Source organism: Nelusetta ayraudi, unplaced genomic scaffold (assembly GCF_046127955.1).
Source record: "Nelusetta ayraudi isolate G7.1 ecotype Tasmania unplaced genomic scaffold, CSIRO-AGI_Nayr_v1 ptg000004l, whole genome shotgun sequence".
Classification (NCBI taxonomy): domain Eukaryota; kingdom Metazoa; phylum Chordata; class Actinopteri; order Tetraodontiformes; family Monacanthidae; genus Nelusetta; species Nelusetta ayraudi.
Genome location: NW_027466054.1, coordinates 16,513,374 through 16,535,531, shown reverse-complemented (window position 1 = coordinate 16,535,531; position 22,158 = coordinate 16,513,374). Strand labels below are relative to the sequence as shown.

The 22,158-nt window shown below is 46.9% G+C and overlaps 4 protein-coding genes across 7 annotated transcripts; 1 reads left to right on the top strand and 3 right to left on the bottom strand.

Annotated features, from left to right (window-relative positions):
* Positions 1-32: 32 nt before the first annotated feature.
* On the bottom strand, positions 33-7,372 carry LOC142896696 (RING finger protein 122). 3 transcript variants are annotated; one of them, XM_076038557.1, is made up of 6 exons: positions 7,233-7,372; positions 4,846-4,996; positions 4,128-4,170; positions 3,649-3,690; positions 3,407-3,489; positions 33-993 (listed from the first exon to the last, which is right to left on the bottom strand). In XM_076038557.1, the coding sequence occupies exons 1-6, from the start codon at positions 7,255-7,257 to the stop codon at positions 873-875; spliced, it is 465 nt and encodes a 154-aa protein (XP_075894672.1). In that variant the 5' UTR covers positions 7,258-7,372; the 3' UTR covers positions 33-872. The 3 variants fall into 3 exon arrangements, with proteins under 3 accessions (XP_075894672.1, XP_075894662.1, XP_075894680.1); XM_076038547.1 differs by having other exon boundaries at positions 4,846-5,029; positions 7,233-7,272; XM_076038565.1 differs by lacking the exon at positions 7,233-7,372 and adding an exon at positions 5,096-5,543 and having other exon boundaries at positions 4,846-5,029.
* Positions 7,373-10,881: 3,509 nt separating this feature from the next.
* Positions 10,882-15,594, bottom strand: calhm1b (calcium homeostasis modulator 1b). Its single transcript, XM_076038488.1, has 3 exons — positions 15,271-15,594; positions 14,131-14,720; positions 10,882-12,704 (listed from the first exon to the last, which is right to left on the bottom strand). Exons 2-3 carry the CDS (start codon positions 14,674-14,676, stop codon positions 12,189-12,191), a joined length of 1,062 nt encoding a protein of 353 aa, XP_075894603.1. The 5' UTR covers positions 14,677-14,720; positions 15,271-15,594; the 3' UTR covers positions 10,882-12,188.
* Positions 15,595-16,068: 474 nt separating this feature from the next.
* LOC142896650 (inositol 1,4,5-trisphosphate receptor-interacting protein) lies at positions 16,069-18,588 on the top strand. Of its 2 annotated transcripts, none has more exons than XM_076038456.1 (2): positions 16,069-16,294; positions 16,589-18,588. In XM_076038456.1, exon 2 carries the CDS (start codon positions 16,597-16,599, stop codon positions 18,502-18,504), a length of 1,908 nt encoding a protein of 635 aa, XP_075894571.1. In that variant the 5' UTR covers positions 16,069-16,294; positions 16,589-16,596; the 3' UTR covers positions 18,505-18,588. The 2 variants fall into 2 exon arrangements, with proteins under 2 accessions (XP_075894571.1, XP_075894579.1); XM_076038464.1 differs by having other exon boundaries at positions 16,086-16,208.
* LOC142896661 (zona pellucida sperm-binding protein 3-like) lies at positions 18,581-21,170 on the bottom strand. The gene is made up of 8 exons (XM_076038476.1): positions 20,600-21,170; positions 20,403-20,509; positions 20,162-20,265; positions 19,449-19,623; positions 19,264-19,384; positions 19,084-19,172; positions 18,918-18,988; positions 18,581-18,666 (listed from the first exon to the last, which is right to left on the bottom strand). Exons 1-8 carry the CDS (start codon positions 21,116-21,118, stop codon positions 18,596-18,598), a joined length of 1,257 nt encoding a protein of 418 aa, XP_075894591.1. The 5' UTR covers positions 21,119-21,170; the 3' UTR covers positions 18,581-18,595.
* Positions 21,171-22,158: the final 988 nt, after the last annotated feature.

Here is a 22,158-nt window from a genome sequence, read left to right as displayed (position 1 = left end):
TGTGTCCGACCAGTTTAAGAAGGCAACTACGATACATTACGTGACTTTTATTTAAAAGCAACAAATACAAAATAACAATATATAGGGACATGTTTAGTACAATTACATACAGGCAAGACAAGTTTTCTAGCCGTCCTTTTTCTTTCTCTTTCTTTTTTTTCAAGGGGGGAGGGCCTGGGACACAATCGATAACATTGTCTACGTCAGTCTTCACGGTTGCGATGTTGCTGGTCTCGGTTTCAGCCGGAGGTCGCGACCCCCCTCGGACTGACTTTGTCTACGTACGTCGGCAGTATTGAAGATGTGAGCGAGCGTTAGAAGCGACTGGCCGTGGATGGTTTGTGCTGGCTGTATTGGTAACACCCCTGAGATGTGAGGAGGCTTCCAAACCCCCCCCCCCCCCCCTCCCCTCGCCTCTCCTCTCCCATCCTTCAGATGTCCGGCGTGATGCTGGAGGCATCGTCGCTCTCTGGGAGTGCTGCTCCAGCCGTCCAGTCACTATGGCCATGATGATCCTCTCTCCCAGATGTGGCTCCTTTTTATTATTTCCTGTCTTTTTTTTTTTTTTTTGGTGAACAGTGGCGCGTGGAAGTATAACAAGGAGCCTTTAAAAAAAAAAAGAAAAAGAAGAAGAAAGATTCCAATCCTTTGTCCGTCCTCTGGATGATCTGCTCTGATCCTTAGTAGTGGTTCTGTCAGTATCCGGTTCTCTCCCTCCTGAGGCGTATTGCTCAATCGTCAGCAGCAGGGCCGTCGTCACCTTCGTGTTCTGTCAGATGCTTATAGATGACCGTCGTCCATCAACCTGGTGTATATGTGAGTGTGTGCGTGTGTGTGTGTGCGTGTTCTCCATAAGAGTCTGGTTTCACCCTTCACACCTCCTCTGGGTCCATCGGACCCTCGGCACCCTGGGGAGCGTCCGTGTGGAGCCGCAGGATGGGCTTGTTGCACATGGGACACACGCTGCGGATCTCCAGCCACTTAAGCAGGCACCTGACGGGCAGAGCGACAATGACGGCGGGTGATTTTTCAAGGTAACACATTATTATAGTCATTATGATAATAATGATGATAACAAAAGAAATATAGAATACGAAGACACAGCAGGAGGAATAGAAACAACTATGCAATCCCACCCTGGTAAAAATAAATAAATGAATATATATATAAATATGTATATATGTATATATACACATATATATATACATATATATATATACATATATATATATATATATACATATATATATATACACATATATATACATATATATATATATATATATGCATACGTATATATATATATATATACACATACATATATACATATTTATATATATATTCATTTATTTATTTTTACCAGGGTGGGATTGCATAGTTGTTTCTATTCCTCCTTCCTATCACTTCTGTCCTGTCAAGACTGCCATCTGGCAGGGTTTTGAAGTGGAACTTTCCATTTACAATTGATGCCTTATCCATGTTAGTCCTTCCTAGTGCTCATCTACGCTCAGTGTCTTTTTCTTTTTTTGTTGCGTTTACAAGCCGGCTGCAAGCGTGTGACTGTGTGCTGAGAGTCAATTCATTTCCCGTTTCCACGATCTACTGAGCGGCCAAAGGTTCAAAAAGCACCGTGTGCGTTAATCGCGCGATAAAAAACTGTCGGCGATAAAGTGGCGTTGAATAAACGCGTTAATAACGCGTTAACTTTGACACCCATATATATACACACACTATATTACCAGCACCTAGGCATGCAGACTGTTGTGACAAACATTTGTGAAAGAATGGGTCGCTCTCAGGAGCTCAGTGAATTCCAGCGTGGAACTGTCATAGGATGCCACCTGTGCAACAGATCCAGTCGTGAAATTTCCTCGCTCCTAAATATTCCACAGTCAACTGTCAGCTTTATCATAAGAAAATGGAAGAAATTTTGGACAATTCCATGCTCCCGACCTTGTGGGAACAGTTTGGAGCAGGCCCCTTCCTCTTCCAACATGACTGTGCACCAGTGCACAAAGCAAGGTCCATAAAGACATGGATGACAGAGTCTGGTGTGGATGAACTTGTCCTGACCTGAACCCGATAGAACACCTTTGGGATGAATTAGAGCGGAGACTGAGAGCCAGGCCTTCTCCACCAACATCAGTGTGTGACCTCACCAACGCGCTTTTGGAAGAATGATCAAATATTCCCATAAACGCACTCCTCAACCTTATGGACAGCCTTCCCAGAAGAGTTGAAGCTGTAATAGCTGCAAAAGGTGGACCGACATCATATTGAACCCTATGGGTTAGGAATGGGATGGCACTTAAGTATACTTTTGGTAATATAGTGTATCTTGTCTGGCTTTCGATCTCTTGCCCTTCCGGATGACCTAGGGAAGTGAGCATGCACTCTGCATGAACTCTTTGTTCTGTTACTGTCCATACTGCCTTATATGTACATCACATGTCTTTATGTAATCATAAATGTTCATTTTTCGTCTGTGGCTAAAGGGCAACGAAAGTACTTTGTTCCTTAACCTGCCCACGAGTGCCTGGGTAGCCAGAGGATGCAGATACCCCTCTAGCGCCACTTCTGTAAACGGTTCAACCTATATAAGATGTACAAGTTTGTTCCTTCTTTGCAAGATCCTGCAGACACTTGTTGTGTGCGTGCTTGCCCGGAGCTCCGTAATAAAAACCTGAAAGACCTTCGCATGTCCTCGTTGATCTTTAGTATTTTTTCCACAACAATATATATATATATATATATATATATACATATACATATACATGTATATATATGTACATATACATATGTATATATATATGCATATATATTTATATGCATATATATGTATAAGCATATATATATATATATATATATATATATTTACATATATATACATATATATGTAAATATATGTAAATATATATATATATATATATATATATATATGTATATATATACATATATATGTATGTGTATATATATGTACATATACAGCTTGTCTTCAAAAGACCTCATGGTTTCATAAGCCAATCACTGCGATGGAACCAGGAAGCGACTGCAGTAAAACTGCGAGAAAAAGGAGAAGCAGCGCAGGAAGTCACTCGGAGTCTGGCTGCAGCTAAAGAGATTAGCGCTGCATTAGCATGGACATTAGTCTCCATGATAATACGCGTGGAAGTATACTTTAAGCTCCTCTGTCTCATCACTGTATCCAGATGGCCGGCTAAAGGTCGTTTGTACGTACGGTGTCCAGGTGAGGACAAAAGGGTGAAGGATTGAAAAATCAGAAAACTTTTAGAAGCAAGATGTTTCATGCTGAACACATCTAACAGTTCACTCTTAGCTGTGTGCCTTTTTTTTTTTCTTTTTTTCCGTTCTGCTGCATGAGCAGCGCCACAGTATCAGGACTCACTTCTTGTGAAATGCATGTGAACACGGACACACTCCCAGTTCGTCTCTGGTCCTGAATTCTTCCAGACAGACTGCGCAGGTTTGCTGCAGGGACGACATGTTTTGTGGGTCAGTGAAGAGATTGTGTTTGCAATCTGGGGGTTCATATCTCACATCCCAAAGGTCTGTCTTTCACCATCAACCCCTTCACCCAGTGACACTTTTAGCGTAAACAAGGCCATATTAAAGAGGGAGAATCCTTACCCCTAGGAGGCTCAGTTTCTTGCTGGCTCCCTTCAGCACCACCTACAGTTGGAAACGGGGAGACGAAGCAGAGGGACATTGGGGTCATGAGAACGACGCGTCAGCACTGTTAATATTGGCAGCAAATCTGTGGAGCAACACAAAGCATTTTTGATGTGCCTAGCGCCCCCCTATGACCACTTCGGGAGCATCCTGCTAATGCACTCTTGTGTTGTTGTTTTTTTAAATAAACAAATGCAATTTTGAAGAGCTCGCTAACCGTGACAGTCAGAGATGGAAACACTGTGACCGAGTGTCAACATGCCTGCAGCGTCCCACGGCCTGGCCGTGATGGAGTCGGGGTCATCTATAAAGGGGTGGTGCTAAGTTTCACAGTTCACTACGACGGCGTGAAATGCTGCAGTAGTATTTTTAACGGGGCTGAGAAGCCGGTGTCACATGTGCAGGCCGGCCGGCCGGTGGCGGCGACGACAACATACCTCGTTGTAGCTGAACTGCTCCCTGGTTCCCTGCTGCTTCAACCTGAGGGAGGCAGAGAGACACAACATCTGTGGTGAGGACGAGCCTTTTTGATAATGGAGTAGATAAATATCAGCCTGAGAGGCACCACCAAGGAAAGGAGAGGATAAAAAAGGCGTATTTGACCTTGGTGTTGGTGGTATCTTGGTGTTAAAAGCATGATTTCCCCAATAGCTTGAACAGCTACAAGCCTGAATTCACACAAACTCATTTCCAGCTGGTAATTCTCACAAGTTTTAATCTCCACTGGTGCTGCAACCCGAATCACTGGATGCATCAGTCATTTTTAGGGAAAAGTGAAAAAAGTGGCAATTTAGTTTTCCAAAAATGTAGTCTTCAAAGGTCCCATTAGAGATACAATTCACTTGTTTTTCAGTGTGTTTCTTGCTTGTCATTCAACTCCCCAAAAAATGAAAAGGAAATAAGGAAAGTCCATCCTTGGCTTGCTTCACTTTTCAGAAAGGGTGTGCTAAAACACACAAAATCACCCCACCCTTTGTGATGTCACAGGAGGCTGAAAACAGAGGCTAAACGCTCCCTCATCATCATCATCATCATCATCATCATCATCATCATCATCATCATCATCATCAGATGGCATTGTGACAACTGTGTGTGTGTGTTTTCTCTTCTGAGCCTGCCCTGTCCCCCCTTTGTTTCCTCGGCACCTCCACCCACCTGAACAGGTAGCAGCAGAAGATGAGGCTGAGCATGAAGACGAAGAGGCCGATGCCCAGCACGATCACGTAGACGTTGAGCGGGAGGTGGTAGATTTCAGACGTCATGTTGCAGTAGTGTTCAGTGTGCGAACCCAAACCACACAGGCATCCTGCCAGGAGGAGGAACCACAGCAGAGCACATCCTTAACACACACACACACACACACACACACACACACACACACACACACACACACACACACACACACACACACACACACACACACACACACACACACACTCATTCGAGGCTAGCTCATTCCACACCGCTGTTTGCTGTTCACTCGGGGCAAACATGCAGGAATTACAGCCACTGAAGGCATCATTGGCCAAAAATGTAAATTTTGTTGTCCCATTCTTCTTCTATTTGCCACTGATTGTTCCCGAGTTTCACGGGGGAAATAATTCCACCTCGTTCCAACCTGCTGGAGGCCAGTGGCAGCCGTGTGCTCATTGTGCTCAGCTGGCAGTGCAATTTGTCTCAGCAGCGAGAGCAGCAACGTTCACCTTGTTTTTTTCTATCGTAGCCAAAGTAAGTTAGTAAGTGAGACGGGTTGGGTTTAAAGCCTCAAAATGTTCCTGTTGCTGCTGCTGCTGCTACTCCAGGGGGCTGCAGTGGAAACTTTGGTGTTAAGACTTCACAAATACGCCTGGACACCTAGCTGTCGCTGCAGAAGTAGAAATGCGACATGATTGGTTTTGTTTTGAATGTCAGTCCATGGCCACAGCAGGCTTCTGTTTATTTGTTTTTTTCAGTTTGAAATTCTTTCATTCTGTGAACTCCCATCCATATGTTTTTTTTTCTCTCAATGTCCATCCTGCACTCAGGGTCATGTTCATGTTGGAGTCTATTCCAACTATCTTAGGGTGAGGGCGGGGTTACACCCTGGACAAAACACACCAGAACTCTTTCATATCAACGAAAAATCTTCCACACGGTACAAAAAACCTCCCACGCGCAGCATCAACTGCAACTGAAATCACAATCTCATTACAAGAACCAACTTCTCTTCTCGGTTGTGAGTCTCGTCAGAATCTCCAGGTCTGCCAGCGAGCAAAAAACACAAAACCCCCTTTGCCACAGTCGAGTAAAAACATTAAACCGCGGCTGAACAGGGGGGGGGAAACAACAAGGAGGAAGCGCGGCCGTCAATCATTAACCGCATCCTGAGCGCCGAGAGGGATGTGAAAGGACGGAGCTGCGCGTCACGACGAGGTGTGCGGCTGCAGGTGCGTCCCCGTGGCGGCGGCGGCTGGTTGCTGCTGGTGGCAACCCAGAGAGCTCACAGGACCGAGTGTTAATTGGCTGTGAGCAAGACAAACAAGGATGGGGGAGGGGGTGAGGAGGGAGGGGAGGGGAGGGGCTGACAGCACTTCCACCAAAACGCCATCTGTTCCCTCGAGTTTGTGTGTGTGTGTGTGTGTGTGTGTGCACGCGCACGTTTATGACAGCAGTGGGGGAGGATGGAAGGGTGTCTGGGTGTGGACGGGGGTATGTGTGCGTTGCAGGTGGTGGGTTGAAGAGGGTTTGTGTGTGTGCGTGCGTGCGTGCGTGTGTGTGCGTGCGCGTTTGGCTTTTTAATAAGTAGGATTAACTGCAGGCCATTTGGTAAAACAATAGCGGAGGAAGCCCCACTTCCACGGGCCACATGTGCGCCTATTCATTTGCTCTGCAGCCGCCGTGTGTCTCTTGTGCCGCCTCCCTGTCAGGCGGCATGAATGGGCACAGCCTGGGTAGTTTGACAGGGTGGGGGTGGGGGTGGGGGCGGGGACGGGCTGATTGGGGAAGACCTCCGCTGGCCCGACGGGGGAAGCTGCCACGCAAGCAGACGTGCGCGTTCAATATCCCGCGATGACATTTCTCTATATTTGTCGAAGGCCCAATTTTAGCAACATCTGCAAGCAGGACACCATGTTGAACACTGCTGTCGTTCACTTGTTTATTTAATTTGGCTTGTTTTTTTAGGTTGATCAAGAGCCCCTCAAAAAAACAAACCCTCACTGTTCTATTTTCTGCTGATGCTTTGCTGTTGGATATTGAATGCACCGCAGCAGCAGCAGCAGCAGCAGCAACAACAACAAGGCTGATGTGGAACGGGGCGGCTACAGCTGTCAGGACAAACATGACCTTGAACGTGACGTCATTTAGCAACAATTTGTGGGTAATTCAGCCTCAGCTCCGGTATAAAAAAAACACCAGCTTCCCACCAGAGAATAGCCCCCCCCCCCACCGCTCGCTCCCTCTTGCCGTGACATTAATAACACACAAGCGCACGTGCTCCTCCACTTCCTGTGTTTCTCTTTTTTTTGTTGTTGTGTCTTTGCAGGCGGCTGACGCTCACTTACCGTTACACCATTGGAATAGTTGCATGAAACGTCACTCCCGGGGACAGAGCAGCAGCAGCAGCAGCAGCAGCAGCGGCTGTGGTGGTGTTGTGTTCAGGGACCCTGGTCAGGAGCCTGGGTTCAGGCACCAAGGACAGCTGGACGTCCCTCCACTTGGCTCGTGCCCTCTCTTCCAAAGACGACCATTCAGGGGTTTTTCTTCTTCCCCTTCTTCTTTCTCCCAGATTTGCTCCAATTCCACAAATCCTGGGGAGGGAGGTGTGCGTTGGTTGGCTCAGCAGTCCACACTGGCCAGAATCCCCCCTCCGGCCCCCCGCCCCAAATCTGGATTAACCACGCTGTGTTAGGATTGAGAGATTTGCTGGGGGTTTGGGGTTTTATTGTTTGTTTGGGCTTTTTTTTTTTTTTTTGGAAGTGGAAGTGGGACCTCCTGATGGCCTCGTGCGCCTCTGGATTCCAGTGGGAATGACGTCATCAGGGGAGACAGTCAGAGAGAGAGAGAGAGAGAGAGAGAGAGAGAGAGAGAGAGAGAGAGAGAGAGAGAGACAAAGAAATGTTGTTGAGGAGACGTGGTTGTGTTTGAGGAGAGTGCTGTTTACAGCGAGCTGTCACCAACCACACAAAGGCCCGCGTGGTGGCAACAGGAAATACTTACATTTCCAGAGTGCGCGAGCGAGAGGAAGAAAAACCAAAAACAAGAGCAGGGTGGCTGAATCCACTGACAGCCACCCTTCACGGTGACAGTCCGACCATCATGTCCTCACAACGAGTCGTCTCCAGCTCGGCTGCTGTGATCCTGCTGCTCTGTCTTCTCCTCCTCCTCCTCCTGTTCTTCCTCTTCCTCCTCAGTGCGAGAGACAAAGACGCGTTCCTGCCACCGCTGCCGCTTCCCGCTAGAGCCCCGACAAAGTGACGAGAGCTCCATGCAGTCAACAACAAGTCCTGTGAGCTGGGGCTGGGTGTGTGTGTGTGTGTGTGTGTGTGTGTGTGTGTGTGAGTGTGTGTTTGTTTTCAGCCAACGCAGTGCCAAGGAGGGGAGGGGGATCCTACTCTCCCTCTAACCATCTGCTCCTAAAAGAAAAAAAAAAGGAAAGTAAAAAAAAAAAAAAATCAGAGACAAAGGAGATGCGTGTGTGTGTGTGTGTGTGTGTGTGTGTGTGTGTGTGTGTGTGTGTGCGCGTGTGTCAGTGTCGCATTTAATCTCTCCCACCTCCAGCTGGGCTCTGTCATGGCAGGCTTCCCCTCCTCTTCTTCCTCCTCCTCCTCCTCCTCTTCCTCCTCCTGTCCTTCCTTCACGGTGTTTGGGAGGCAGCGGGTGAGACGGCGCTCTCTCTCTCTCTCTCTCTCTGTCTCTGTCTCTCTCTCTCTCTCTCTCACTCTGTCTCTCTCTCTTCCCTCCCCGCTCTTTCCCCTCCGACTCTCGCCGCTCTTGCTGCTCCGGGGTTTGTAAACAGATCTGCGCTCATGTGACCAGCGGCCCGTTTTGCCTCGCAACTCTCCCCCGCCTCGGCACCGCCCACCGCGGCGCGCTGCGCCAATCCGCCGGCGGAAGGGAGGCAGAATGAGCCCGGCGCCGACCAATGGGGGGACGCGTGCAAACGGAGAGCCGCGAGAGTGAGAGAGCAGAGAGAGCGTGTGTGTGTGTGTGTGTGTGTGTGTGTGTGTGTGTGTGTGTGTGTGTGTGTGTGAAGAGGGAGAAAAGGGAGAGACATTTGCAGCAAAGTCAACGGAGGTCTTGGTCAGTGGTGTGCGCGTGCGCGCGTGCGTGTATGCGACTACCAAAACAGAGCCGTTCTGGACTGCTTTGCAAGTGGAAGCGACGCCACTGCAGTCCCCCCCCCCAACCCTCCTCACCCACTCACTCCTCTTTTTCTCCGCACATGCTCAGTATTATTTTTTTTAAATATTATTTTTAGAGCCACAGCTCTCCTCTCCACACAACTCTCCCCCCCCCCTCCCCCCTCATGTTTGGCTCGTTTGAGCTATATTTACTCACACACACACACACACACACACACACACACACACACACACACACACACACATCCTGTCGCCTCTCTCTGCAGAGGAAGAGAGTGCGGCAGGTGAAGGAGGTCTTGAAAGAAAGACAACATGACGTGAGAGGGAAGTGGTTGAAAAACAAGAGCGCAGGCCTCACACTTGCACTCCCACAGCAGCAGCAACAACAGCAGCAGCAGCAGCAGCAGCAGCAGCAGTAGACTTGGGTGCCAATTCGTTGAGGGAGGCAGCTGCTGCCACGGCTACTGGCTGAGATATGAGATGGTCAAGGCTGTGTGTGTGTGTGTGTGCCTCTCCCCAAAAAGGAGGGAGGGAGGGGAGGTGGGAAGCTTCAATGGGAGTCGTGCTTGTTTACATTCACGCTCCCCCCTCCCCTCTCTCTCCTGCTGTCCTGTGATGTCACCGCTCCGCTGAAGAACAGCTGGAGCGACGGCACGGACACATCGGCCGCGGACGTGCACGGCGGCCCCTTAATGCCCTCCACGCAGCGCGCTCGCCCGGTGGTGGTGGTGGTGGTTGGAGGTGGGCGTCACGCTAATGGTGCGTGAGGGCAGCAGCAGCGGCTTAGAGGTGGAAAGAACAAAGTTGAAGTTCTACTCACCTCTGGTGCTGCTGACATAAGCGCAGAACCCTCGTGGGGTTTCACAGAGGGAGTGAATGTCACCTCGCAGCCAGTGCAACAGACAAACTCGTAGCATTAAAAATAAGATAAAGTACCAAAACAGCAGAACGCATCTCATGCACACCTTTGGGAAGAATCGACCAAACGGCAAGATGTGTTTCTCGTGCACGTTCATTTTCCATACCCGCTTCTTCCCGAGCTCAGGGTCACGGGGGTCTGCTGGAGCCTCTCCCAGCTGTCTTAGGGCGAAGGCAGGGTGACACCCTGGACAAGTCGCCAGTTCATCGCAGGGCCACATGGAAAAAAACAACCATTCACACTCACATGCACACCTACGGACAATTTAGAGTGTTCAATTGACCTCACATGCATGTTTATGGAGTGTGGGAGGAAGCCGGAGAGAACCCACGCAGAACATGCAAACTCCACACTGAAAGGTCCCAGGCCCGGAATCGAACCCACAAACTTCTTGCTATGAGGCGGCAGCGCTAACCACTGCGCCACCGTGTCGCCCTCATTTTTGTCAAGTTAGTAACTTTGCCATGATTGTTTCTTGCTGGAAGTGAATATTACTCCACCCATCTATTTTCAATAGCTGCTTTGTCCCACTCTGAGGGCTGCAGGGGGTAGGTTTTGCTATTACTTAAAATGTTATAATTTATAAATTAAATTTATAAACCCCTGAAACGCTAAATGCACATCTGAAAATGTCTCCTTGGCCTCCAACGACACACTGCTGAGCAGTATTTGGGTGAACAAACAACTCCGGTGAACTATCTCTGGAAATGTCATCCTTGTGTGTTGGCTCTTGAGAGCTGGATTCTAGTTGAAAGCAGAGCAACCTTCTCAACAAACCTGTTCCCACGTGTTTGCTTTGTGATATTTGCCTTCGGCCCCATGACCGTCGTCATATCTGCCAATATGAACGCTTTGTAAGGAGCAAAGAGTCACGTTACTTTTTCGGTGTCAGTTGGCCAGGAAAATATTTGTACACTCCGCTGATGTTTATTAATGCTTTATTAGACCTTGTCGATGGTGCTGCAATTTGTAACAGCGCGAGAACATGAACATTATTAATTTCCCAGTGTGTAACGTTCACAAGGGCGTACTGGTGCAACTGGGGCCATCAAGAGTTTTACCTGAGAAGGACAGCGGAGGCCAGGAAGCGGACGAGACAAATAAGGGAGCAAGAGAAATGCAAATGATGACCTCGTTTTTCTGAGGGACATGCAAATGCTTTCGGCTGTCACAACCTTTTGTTTTTGCATAAATCATAGGGTTACCTCATCGGGAATAAACAGACCAGAGTGTGTTTTAACAGCTGAATACATTCAAGCTTGTTTATTTAACAAAAAAAAATTCATATATATCATTGAATTATTATTTTTTTTCTCCAAACAATCTTTGCACAATTCTCAGAGGACTGATGACATTTCCGGTGTCGAAAAATCAGGATCAACTCAGAATATGAATATAAAGTGACTTTTATGTAACTTGTGACAATCAGACACGAGAAACATTTTCAGAAATGGTTGTTTAAGTCCAAAATATGGCAAAACAGACTTTAAAATATATAAATATATTTATACATGCAAACTAAACAGCAGTCAATCGAGAGGAAACACGGGAACAATGGGCTGCTGGTTAAACACGACCAAGTCAGGCTGAATCAGCGAAACTTGACACAAGCGAGAGTCTTGAATTGCGGCCAACATTTCATTTGCGCTGCCGTCTGTGTTGGGAAATATGGCCTTCTCTCTATTATGGCGACAATGGAAAATCATAGATAGAGACATGGATGTTTTTCTTTGCTCAGATGACACTTTCTCTGCCCTTGGAATTTTTTCATTTAATTTTTTTTTTTATGGCGGTCGCACAGTCGCTGGAAATAGAAAGCCTGATCAGGTTTCTCGTGGTTTCAAACTCATCAAGGCCGAGCAACAGTTCTGGTTCTGGTTTGCTACTAAAGCTGATACTCTGTCTGGGAGGGGCAAGGCGGTCTCAGAGGGCGGCGCCAGCAGCACCAGACGGTAGTCGGAGGCGTCAGTGCCCGTTTGTGTGACATCACACTTTTGGAAAAGAGAGAGCAGACTTTTCTGATTTCTGGGGCCGCTCACCGAATGACACAAACAAATCACTGTTACAAAACACTCGTCAAGTGCAAAATATTTTTCATGACCTATAGATTAAAACAAAAAAGAAAACAAAAAAACTAAAGTTTCTCTGTGTGTAGAAAAACAACAATCCCTGAAAAACTGAGCGAATGTGGTCGCCTGAACATCAACAGCAGGCTTTTGTGTGTCCTCGCCAGGCCTTCACACCTTACTGTAATACACAGCCCACTCCTTTTTCTCCACACCGTGGGCGTGGCCGTGGGCAAATCCGTTGGCCACGCCGTTGGCCTCTGCGTTCAGCCCGCCGTTATTCTCGCCGTCCACCTCCTCCTTCCTCAGGGCCAGCGGCGGCTTGCAGGTGTGCCAGTTCCACAGGACCTTGTTCATGTCGTCCTGGGCCCTGATGCCCAGCAGCTTCTCCTCGTCGCTCTTCTTGTCCTCGGCCTCGTCGTCGTCGTCGCTGTCGTCCTGGCCCCGGCGGCGGCGGTGGAAGCTGCGGATCTCGCCGCTGACGCCCTGGAAGTACTGGTGGATGCAGACCTTGGCGAAGCTCTTGGCATGCTCCTTGCACGTCTCGTCGAACATCTTACGCTCGATGTCAATGTAGTGGGACCAGTACTTGGTCTTGAGGAAGGCGGCCTGGGTGAAGCATGGCCGGATGGCCCGGATCAGGAAGGCGGTGAAGGTCATCATCAGCAAAAACACCCATCCGCAGGCCTGTGAACGAAAAACAAAAAAAAACAAAAAAAAACAAAAAAACACGACAGCGAGATGAATTCAAATAGTCTGAGATGTGACTGGGAAAACACACACAAACAAACATACAAATACATTAAAGAACTTCCTGGTGGTTTCACAGCTCATTACCATGAAGTGTACACGCACAGGCCTTCTGGAGACCTTACTTTTAAGTCTGTTTAATTGCCCTTCGGCTGATCAAAGGGCCAAATAACACTGTGGGTGTTTTTTTTGTGGCTTTTTTTTTTGGATGGCTTGAAAAAATGTTCCCACTTTCATGAATAATATATTTGGAAGCTTATCTATCTCTCTAATAAGCTGACGGAAAAGCTTCATTGAGCTCAAAGTGGGAAGCGAGAGGCGGGCGGAAAGATTTAAGTTAACGACGGAGGAATAAAAAGTAAGGAAAGAGAAATGTGCTTCGTCATCATTTGCCAGAAGTGAGGTGCAAGTTTTATTCTTTCAAGTGTCCCAACTTCTCTGCCAATCTTGCTGTTCACCTCAGCTAACCCCGTTCCCCATTGTGATGTTATAAAACAAATGTCCACGCAGTTGTTGTGAGCATGTCAACAGCATGTCAACGACGATGATAGGGCAGCTAAATGAGTTTAGGTGAATTGTTAAATTGACAAATGTTTATTATCATCATGTGGAAAAATGAAAGATTGAATGTAAGTTTTCACAACCTCGAGTCTGTAGTTCAGCTTGTAAGAGGGGGAAGTGACCTCTGATTCCAACCACAAGGGGGCTCTGTTTCTTACTCTGTAGATGTTTTTTGACACCTCTTGACAACAGGAACTGCTGGTTTTTCTAAGGTCTTTTTTAATTTTTTAATTTTTAAACCCCGCACGTAACAGTCATTTTTGAGATTTTATCCTGAGGTCCAGTGGAGCAACTTTGACTGACTGAAAAAACCCCAAAAACAAACACAAAATAAGCATATCGAGCTCCGTGTTCACTGCCTCCTCCGGACCATCAAATTGCTTTGAAGGGAGGAGACCACAGCAGTGACAGAGGGAGGAGCCCTACACTTGGGAGTCTTGTACCTTACTTACATATCAGTGCTTATTGTGACTTCACAAAGGGCTGATTTTCAGAACTATGTCTTTTAGAAAGGTAAAGCAAACAATAAAAAAAAAATGCTTAACTTTCATCATTGCACCGGCACGATAGAGACATTATGTTGTCGAGAAACATTGGAAAAGTGAATTTTGCATTATGATACCTTGAAAAGCATTTTTTTCACCCATTTTTTCCATGAACATGTGTTTGTGGGGAAATGTCCAAACGTTCAGGACACCAACCACTACCTCGTCTTATTATCCACGTTGACTCGATCCGCGATGCTTATGTGGTCACTTGGTCAGGCTGACCTCTGACCACAAACCCAGTGGCTTGGCCATACCTGCGATATGCACTTGATGTACCGCACCGCCGCCGCTCTGATCTCCTGATGCTCGAACAGGTCTTTGCACGGAATCCTGGCCAGCAGGCGTATCTTCTCCGTCTCTGACATCCCCGCCAAAAGGCTGTAGTTCCCGAAGCGCTCGATGTCCAGGTTGACGCTGAAGGCGCAGAGGAAGCTCTTGCCGTCCATCAGGGTGACAGAGACCCAGACGGCCGGGGCGATGAGGGAGCGCTGGGTGATGGAGCAGAACATGTAGCGCAGGACGGACGGATCCTTGCCCCGCTGCCCTGTGGGTCTGTTCCACTCCTCGGCCAGCACCGACACGTTGTTGTTCAGCACGAAGCCCAGCATGAAGAACCATATGGGCGGGATGATGAGGAGGCCGATGCCGTAGCTGTAGTTGTACTCGGGCATGCAGGGGCAGCTGAACTCGAAGACCGAATACATCTGCGCGCTGGCCAGCGCCATGATCCCGCAGATGCCATTCATGAAGGACTCCTGGTTGGACTGCAGGAACTGGAACATCATACGGAACTTATCCATCTTGGCTGGTTGTAGGGGGTGCTGCGTTTAGGATGGGATGTCGCCTGCGAGGAGGCAACAGAGAGTGTTTTGGATGAAGAATTGTCTGAGGACTTACTCCTCAGCCATCATCATGGTGAGAAACCCTGGAAGGTTTTTCTGCTTGTTATTCAAGTCAGTTTTAGATTTTGTGTGTTTTTACATGAGAATAGTGAACCTTCCCTAAATCAAAGGGCATTAAAGGCAAAAGCTAAGGTTAAGATGAGTCAAAAAGTAAAATTATTAATAATATAAAGAATACCAAAAATATTAGAATATATTCTATAGAGAATATAAAAATCAACATTGTGGGAAGAATTTCAACTTGAACAACAACATATTCTTATTCTTCATAATCTAAATATCAGAAATTCCCATTCTCATAAGTGACTAAAACAAAGGTTAGAAATAGACATTCATCAGATGATTGAAAATATTGTTGGTTTTTGTGAATGTTATTTCCAATAACTGGCCTTCATTTCATTTCCTTGTTGACAAAATTATGTCATTAGAGTTATGCAACATTTAATGAAAAAGCGACGTCACACACACACACTCACTCACTCACACACTTACCTTATTTCCTAAGAGTCACACGTGGCAAAAGAAAAAATAAATGTACACCTCCGCTGTGCATGGTAAGCAACTCGTACGTCTTTTCGAGCTGATCAGACATTGTCGCTGCGACTCACTGAGAGCTGCGTGCTGATGTCCAAACCCGACCACATCGTGTGTCATCGAGCCCCTCCCCGCTGCACTCTTCAGTGTGTTGTAACAAAAGATTTTCATTCAGTCTGCGCACCGTCGAAAAGCAAACACATTATAGAAATCACAAAAAAAAAGACGTGATTCATCCCTCTCACAGTTGCCGAAAGAATCGTGCGAGTGTGAAAATCTGCGTCGCTTGGCAGGGCTGCTGCTCACTTTCAGCCATATACTATCCAGACATGCAAAAATGCCCTGAAACCATTCAAATGCGGGCGGTCGCGGTCAGGAAATTTGGTTGTTGTCTCAGAGATGGATGGATTCTCTTTCCACTTGTTGAAACAGAGGGGAACGGAAGCAACATCTCACTTCTTGAAAATGAATAATCGTTTAATCCCTGTCGTGATTTTCTTGGTCTGTTTTTTTCTTTTTATATTTTCAATCTTCTGCTTTTATCTCGTGCTGCTCTTTGATGTCCAACTGCACCCTCTCTGGGGAGGCCAAGCTTGACAAACCAGTTAGAGGCCTGCAAGAGGAAAAGGAGGGGGGATTAACTCTGTTGTTCACAGTCACCAATTACCTTCCGCGCATAGTTGCGGCCTAACGCTGCTGTCGTCCTGTTGTCGCCGCAGGGCCCCTGAATGGTTGTTTTACGGGCTGTGAAACGCACCGGAAGGGCGCACTCACGGGACGTTTCACAGGAAGGTTTCGCAGCAGAGCACGTGGGTAGAGTGTGCAGGAAGTCACCACAGACAACTGCACAGCTACATCTAAAATAGGAAGAGATAAGAGAGGCAGCAGCAAGGTTAGTCGCCGACTTCCTCCTTTGCACTTTGTCACACAAAAAAGTCGCACAGCCTTGCAAGGTAGCAAAAGCGTCGCCTTCTCTCGGTGAGTATTAGCTGAGCCTCCAAGTTAAGAATGTGCATTTTTATAAACGCTGTCCAATGTCCGTGAGGAATCAGTGGTGAAAAAAACAATAAAGGACAGCTCAGAACGATGCCAGGAAGTCGCTTCTTTTTGAGTTCTTTGTTGTCATTGAGAAATTCCTTCGCAGACAAAAGGAAACGTCTATACACAGTGCTGCACGTTCTATTATTATTCAATTGTTTACTTGGGTGTGTTTTAAAGGATGATACGCAATACATTACAATTAATAAATTGTTTGCTCTTCTTCCTCTGCGGCCAGTTGTGAGGATGCAAGAAAACCTACTGGGAGTGTGTCTCGTGGCGATGAGTCTCTTTTTATGTCCAAGAGATAACCCAGGACTGGAGGAACTCCATGATACCACCGCCACGGACAAGCAGAGGCATGAGGGCAATCCGCTGGGAGAAGTCGATAACTCAGGCCGTGAAAGGATTCATCCTGACGTCACATCGCCTCCGAGCGATAAAAGCGCAGATGCACAGGAGCAAAATCCCTCGCTTGAGCTGAGTGCTGCCAAAGGAGACGAGATACGGGCTGTTAACGAGGACGCCAAAGATAGTGGTTGTGAGGAATCTGTGGGAACAAATTTGGACCCAAGCGGGCCACAGAGCTCTGACACTGGGCTGGAGGACGTTCAGGATGAGATAACAGCAGCAGACCTCCCACGTGACGTCACCCTGGAGGGCTGGAACCAACATCAAGGACGACAGAGGCCCCCCGAGGAGAGTGAAGCAGACAGCTCGGGCAAACTGGACTCCCTTTGCCACTACCTTCGTATCTGGATATCAGAACGAAAGGAGCAGGAGGACCCGCCGAGGGATTACACCTGGTACATCTGGAACACCTTCTCCATCATCTCCATTATCCGCCTGCTGCGGAAATACCTCGGACGAGTCACCTCGCAGTCTCACCTGGACTCACCGAGGAGGCCCTTCCTGCTGACCTGCACTGCCGCCGAGGCCCCGCTTCCCAACAGTGACACCCTGCGGCTCCTCCACTGCACCTGCATCCAGCCGCAGGTTGAGAAGAAGATCTGGGAGGGGGCGTTTCTGGAGGGCTTCGCCAACGACCTGGTCGATGCCATGAGGGAGTTAAGTGACGCACGTGGCAGTGCTGTGATTGAGGGCTATCAGATGGCGAATGCTTGCGACATCATCGTCCCATTCAGGGCGTCCGACTTCCACAGCTTCCAATGTGATCTCCAGAGCCGCCAGGCAGGCAAGCAGGCGGACATGCACGTCTGTGCTCAGATCAAAGTGGTGGAGGCCCCAGGAGTCCAGAGCGGCTGCCCCTGTCAGTCCTCTGATACCGACGACACTGTCTGCCTGTTGCACTGTGAGACAGCAAAGCCGAGGCCCAAGGTGGACGTCCGGGGCGACCTGTGCGCGAAGAAGTCACCTCTTCTGTCCAAACAAAAGGTGACAAGACTGTTTCAAAGCAGTGTCAAAGAGGCCTGGGAACGCATCTCACACAAGTACGAGTTTGAGCTGAGCGTCTGCTACATGGACGTTCCAGGTGCCCACGTGGTTCGTTTCCGATCGGGAAAGAAGATCAGCTTCACGTTGACCCCAGTGGTCAAATACAATGCAGACTCTTATTTCTTTGTTGGCCCCTTTGCTCCAAACTACCCAGACACACTCTGGCCTCTTTCTCTGGCCAACTATGAAGATCATTTCCTGAAGGAAATCTCCAAAGGCTTGCCTGAAAATTCCTGCCACACTCAGACCCTTCAAATCGGGCTTTTCCTCCACAGAAAGCAGTGTGTGCTCTCAGGCGCTGGAGCCCTCAAGGATTCTCATTTCAAGTCTGCCTTCATGCATCTGCTCCTCGCTAAAGCTCCGTCCGAGTGGCGGCCGGACTCTGTGAAACAGAGGCTGCGAGATCTGCTGGATTTCATGGAGAAGAGCCTAGAGAAGCAGTGGCTGCCCCACACCCTTGTCGCGAACCCTGCTGCGCATAAGGTCCTTCAACTTCCCGCTGAACTGGCCGAGGCCAGCGCCGTGAATCTCTTCCATCCCCTTGTGGTGCACGACTGCATCTACAGGAGTGCCGTTGTGCATTTTCAGGAACTCCTCAAGAATGCAAACATGCTGATAAATGATTATGTGGCACAATATGGAGCCTGCACTTCACTCCTGAGCCCACAGACAATTTATCATACAAGTCAAAGTCAATGACAATGCAAGCAGATTTTAAGAATTTCAGTTTTTATTTTCATCTCAAGCATGAGTCTCCTGTACAATGAAGTCCTCCAAACTGTGCGTCACTTCAGTGCGTTTTTGTCGGACGCTCATTCGAGGCAACTGTCCAGAAAGTGCTTGAGACAGGTTGACTGTTAACTGCAAACACACAATTTTTAAAGAGTTTAGTCATTTTTGTATTCTGAATCCAAAAGTCAAATAAGGCATTTTCCCAAATTATAGCTACACACAAACCAGTGTGCACGTTGTACAGCTTCAACTTATTTTTGGCTGCTCACCACCAAAGTTCCTACGCATGTTCCATACACGAGTAGCAAATTGGGCTTCTTGAAGTGTGGCATTTATTTTAAGCAAAAACTGAGTTACATCTTCAAATGAGTCAAACCTACCCGTTGACTGTTCAGGGCAGCTAGTCTCACAGCAAGCACACACAGAGTCGTTACCATGCAGCTCTTTCCACCTTAAAAAAAAAAAAAGAAAAGAGAAAGCAATGTTGGGTAATCCTACTTCAGTTATATCTTACAACCTTCCACAAGTTCTGAAAAACCAACTTACTTCTTGGAGCTGGAATCATACGTGCAAGCCTTGGCAATCTGGCTTGGAGTAGAACTCCCATGGGATAGCAGACAGTGCATGTAGAGTTGCTGAAAGACATTTGCCACCCCCAATTAACAAAAACAAAGAAATCCCATTTGCCAGGGAACTTTGACACATTTGCACTTGCTTTGGGTGTACCTGTGAAGGTAAGGCGGCAGAGCCCGTGTTGAAAAGAAAAGCAGGCATGACAAACTTCTGGCTTGTCGGCGAGTCGCCAATGACGAACGTGGACTCGGACACCTTGCTGTCGATGAAGCAACTGGAGAAAGACGACACGTTTAGCCTCAAACCTCCAAAAACCTTGGTCTGCAGTGTCACCTCACCCGTAGTTGTCAATGACTTTGTATTGAAGCGGGGAGTTGGGGTCCGAAGAGGGGGTCACGTAGCATTCGTCAATGTAGAGCCTCTGATTTCCAGGCCCTGAGCTCATGGAGGGATTTGCAGCCTCAAACTGCATCAGCTGGTTCAAAGTGTAGGACGTCATTTCATTTCCCAACTCTGAATGAGAAACAAGAATGGTTGCAGATCAAAAGGAGCTGCTTCGTTTTCCATTTGAAATCTCCAAATGTCTAGGATGGAACAAAATGCCCACAATGCCTCAACTCTGACAATGACTGCACCAACAGACACTTGTCAGCGTTGAACAGATCGTGCACTGGATAAAGCTGGACAAATATGCAGAATGAAAATGGTGAATAAAAAAAAACAATAAAATTGAATAGAATAAAAGTTTTGCTCTAAAGTGAACGTTCATTTTCTTGAATTCATTCAGCATTCACAAAGTCTCAAATTACACATTTGGTCAGTTGTTTTTATCCAAGATGACTGAGAAAGACAGTTATGTGTTGCTAAACTTGATGCTTTGGACTTTTCACAAGTTTGGAAGTGGACAAAGACAAGATCGTCTTTACCATAGGACCAAACATCTGGCTGTGGCCACTAGCCTGAGAGCACAGTAGTGCCTTTTGTGACATCCCAGAAAATATTAGCTTTTCTCAATTTTGCAGAGTTCATAGATTGACAGTGGAGAACATACCATCTTGAGGAGTGAGTGTATAAATCGAATTGGTTTGCAGCGTCTTGTAATGCGTTTGTCCTCGTAAGATGGGATAAAATCCACGTTTGAAGGAGTGGAAAAACCTGCAAGACAGTCAAAAAGCTAGTAAGCACTACAAGTAGTCACAGACATTCATGCATCAGTAAGACTTTCAGAAGTTTTAACCATAGTTGGGGAAAATAGCCCATAAATAAAGCCCCCCCCAAAAAAACAACCTTACCTATCAAATTTACAGTGAATATCCTGATCAAAAGGCTCGTCCCTGATTATTAGACCCGTAGGCCTGTAGATCAGTTGGTTGGTATAGATGAAGTTATCCATGTTATACTGGAATGGGGTTGGGGGTGGGGGGAGAAGAAAAAGCATTGGTCAGCTTTCAGGTCAATCCATGTACTGAAAAGACAAGGCTGCGCCAACCTCTTTCTGATATCCACAGTCCGCATCCATGGAATGGCGGAGGTAGTAGTATTGGAAGTCCTGCTCGGTCACACTACATTTCCCAAATTTCAGATCCTTGATGATATTCTGTTTGAAAGCATCCTTCCTGACTCTAATAAGAATTCTGTCAATATAACACAGGACTTCAAAGCGTTGTCTGGCTGGTGCTGTGGTCGGGGGAGGAGCTGTGGCCTTCAGTAAATGTTCCTTGAATGAGAGAGGCAGAGGCCTGGTTTGCTTGTCTGGCTTGAAGAGCTCTTTTTGAACGTCACGCTGCGAGACAACCATGAAGTCAGGAGGACTATAGGGAGGCATGCTTGGGCTACTCCTACCATAAAATACACCAGGTTGGCTATTGCTGTTCTGATGCATAGTAATGAGCAGTTGTTCCCATTCTTCTGCAGCACTTACCACTGGCAAAACATTGTCACTAGTAGAATGACCTTTAACAAACCAAACCAGCAGCAGCAGCGCAAGCCTAGCCTGAATCAGCGCCATTTTCAATCCAGTGTGGCCCAGCAGTAAGCAGCCTCTCACCCTTAGCCTGTGAAGCACAAGTCCTCTCACTTGGTTTTTGTATGCTGCAGATGACCGTCGTCACAGCTGCTGCCAATGAAGTGAATCCAATGAGGGGAGTACACAGCTGATGAAGCTTAACACTTGACAAAAAACACAGGCAGAGACACCTCTCCCTCTGAATAGCATGAGGGTTGATTTAATGTCTTTGAAAAGATCCAGCTGTTGCCTCGAGCAAATGAATTTTCCGCAAACTAGGAGTGGGTCATGTTAGATCCACATCATATGAATGCATAGTAATTTATATGAAAAATATCTATATCTAAATAAAGGTAATAAAAACATTTATTGGTATTTTAATTATGGACAGTAGGTGTTGGGCCAGACTAAAGTTTCTAAATGTACGTAAAGGGCAGGTTTGTCCCCGTTTCTCCCAAATTTTGTCCAATCTGACATGAATTAAAATGTGATTGCAAAAAATAAATGCAATCAATCAATCAAATCAATCAAATTTTATTTATATAGCACCTTTCATACAAAGGCTTGCAACTCAAGGTGCTTAACAGAAATTAAAATCAAATATTAGTGAAGATAAAAGAAAAATAGAGCAAATACCATCCACCCATGTCCTCCCAAGTCACATACAGGTTACCACCCCCCCACACGCACACACACACGCGCACATACAAACACACACAAAACATCCCAGAGAACAGTTTAAAAATAAGTAAGTAAATACATAAAAAATGTCAGTCAATCAGCACAATAAAAATTGAAATGGCAAGGCACTGAGAGACCTGTAGTAGGAAACAGCCACCCACGGGGATCATCCATACTGAGAGGGTCCCTAGAACGATGAGACCCCTCCCAGTGAGGAGACCCCCTACAAGGAAACACTGGAGCTAAAAACAATACAGGAAAAGGAAGTTAAAAGAATAATAATAGTAACAATAATGAAAATAAATAAAAAATAAAATAAATAATATAAACTAAACTAAATTAAAAAACTATAAGATTGTAAA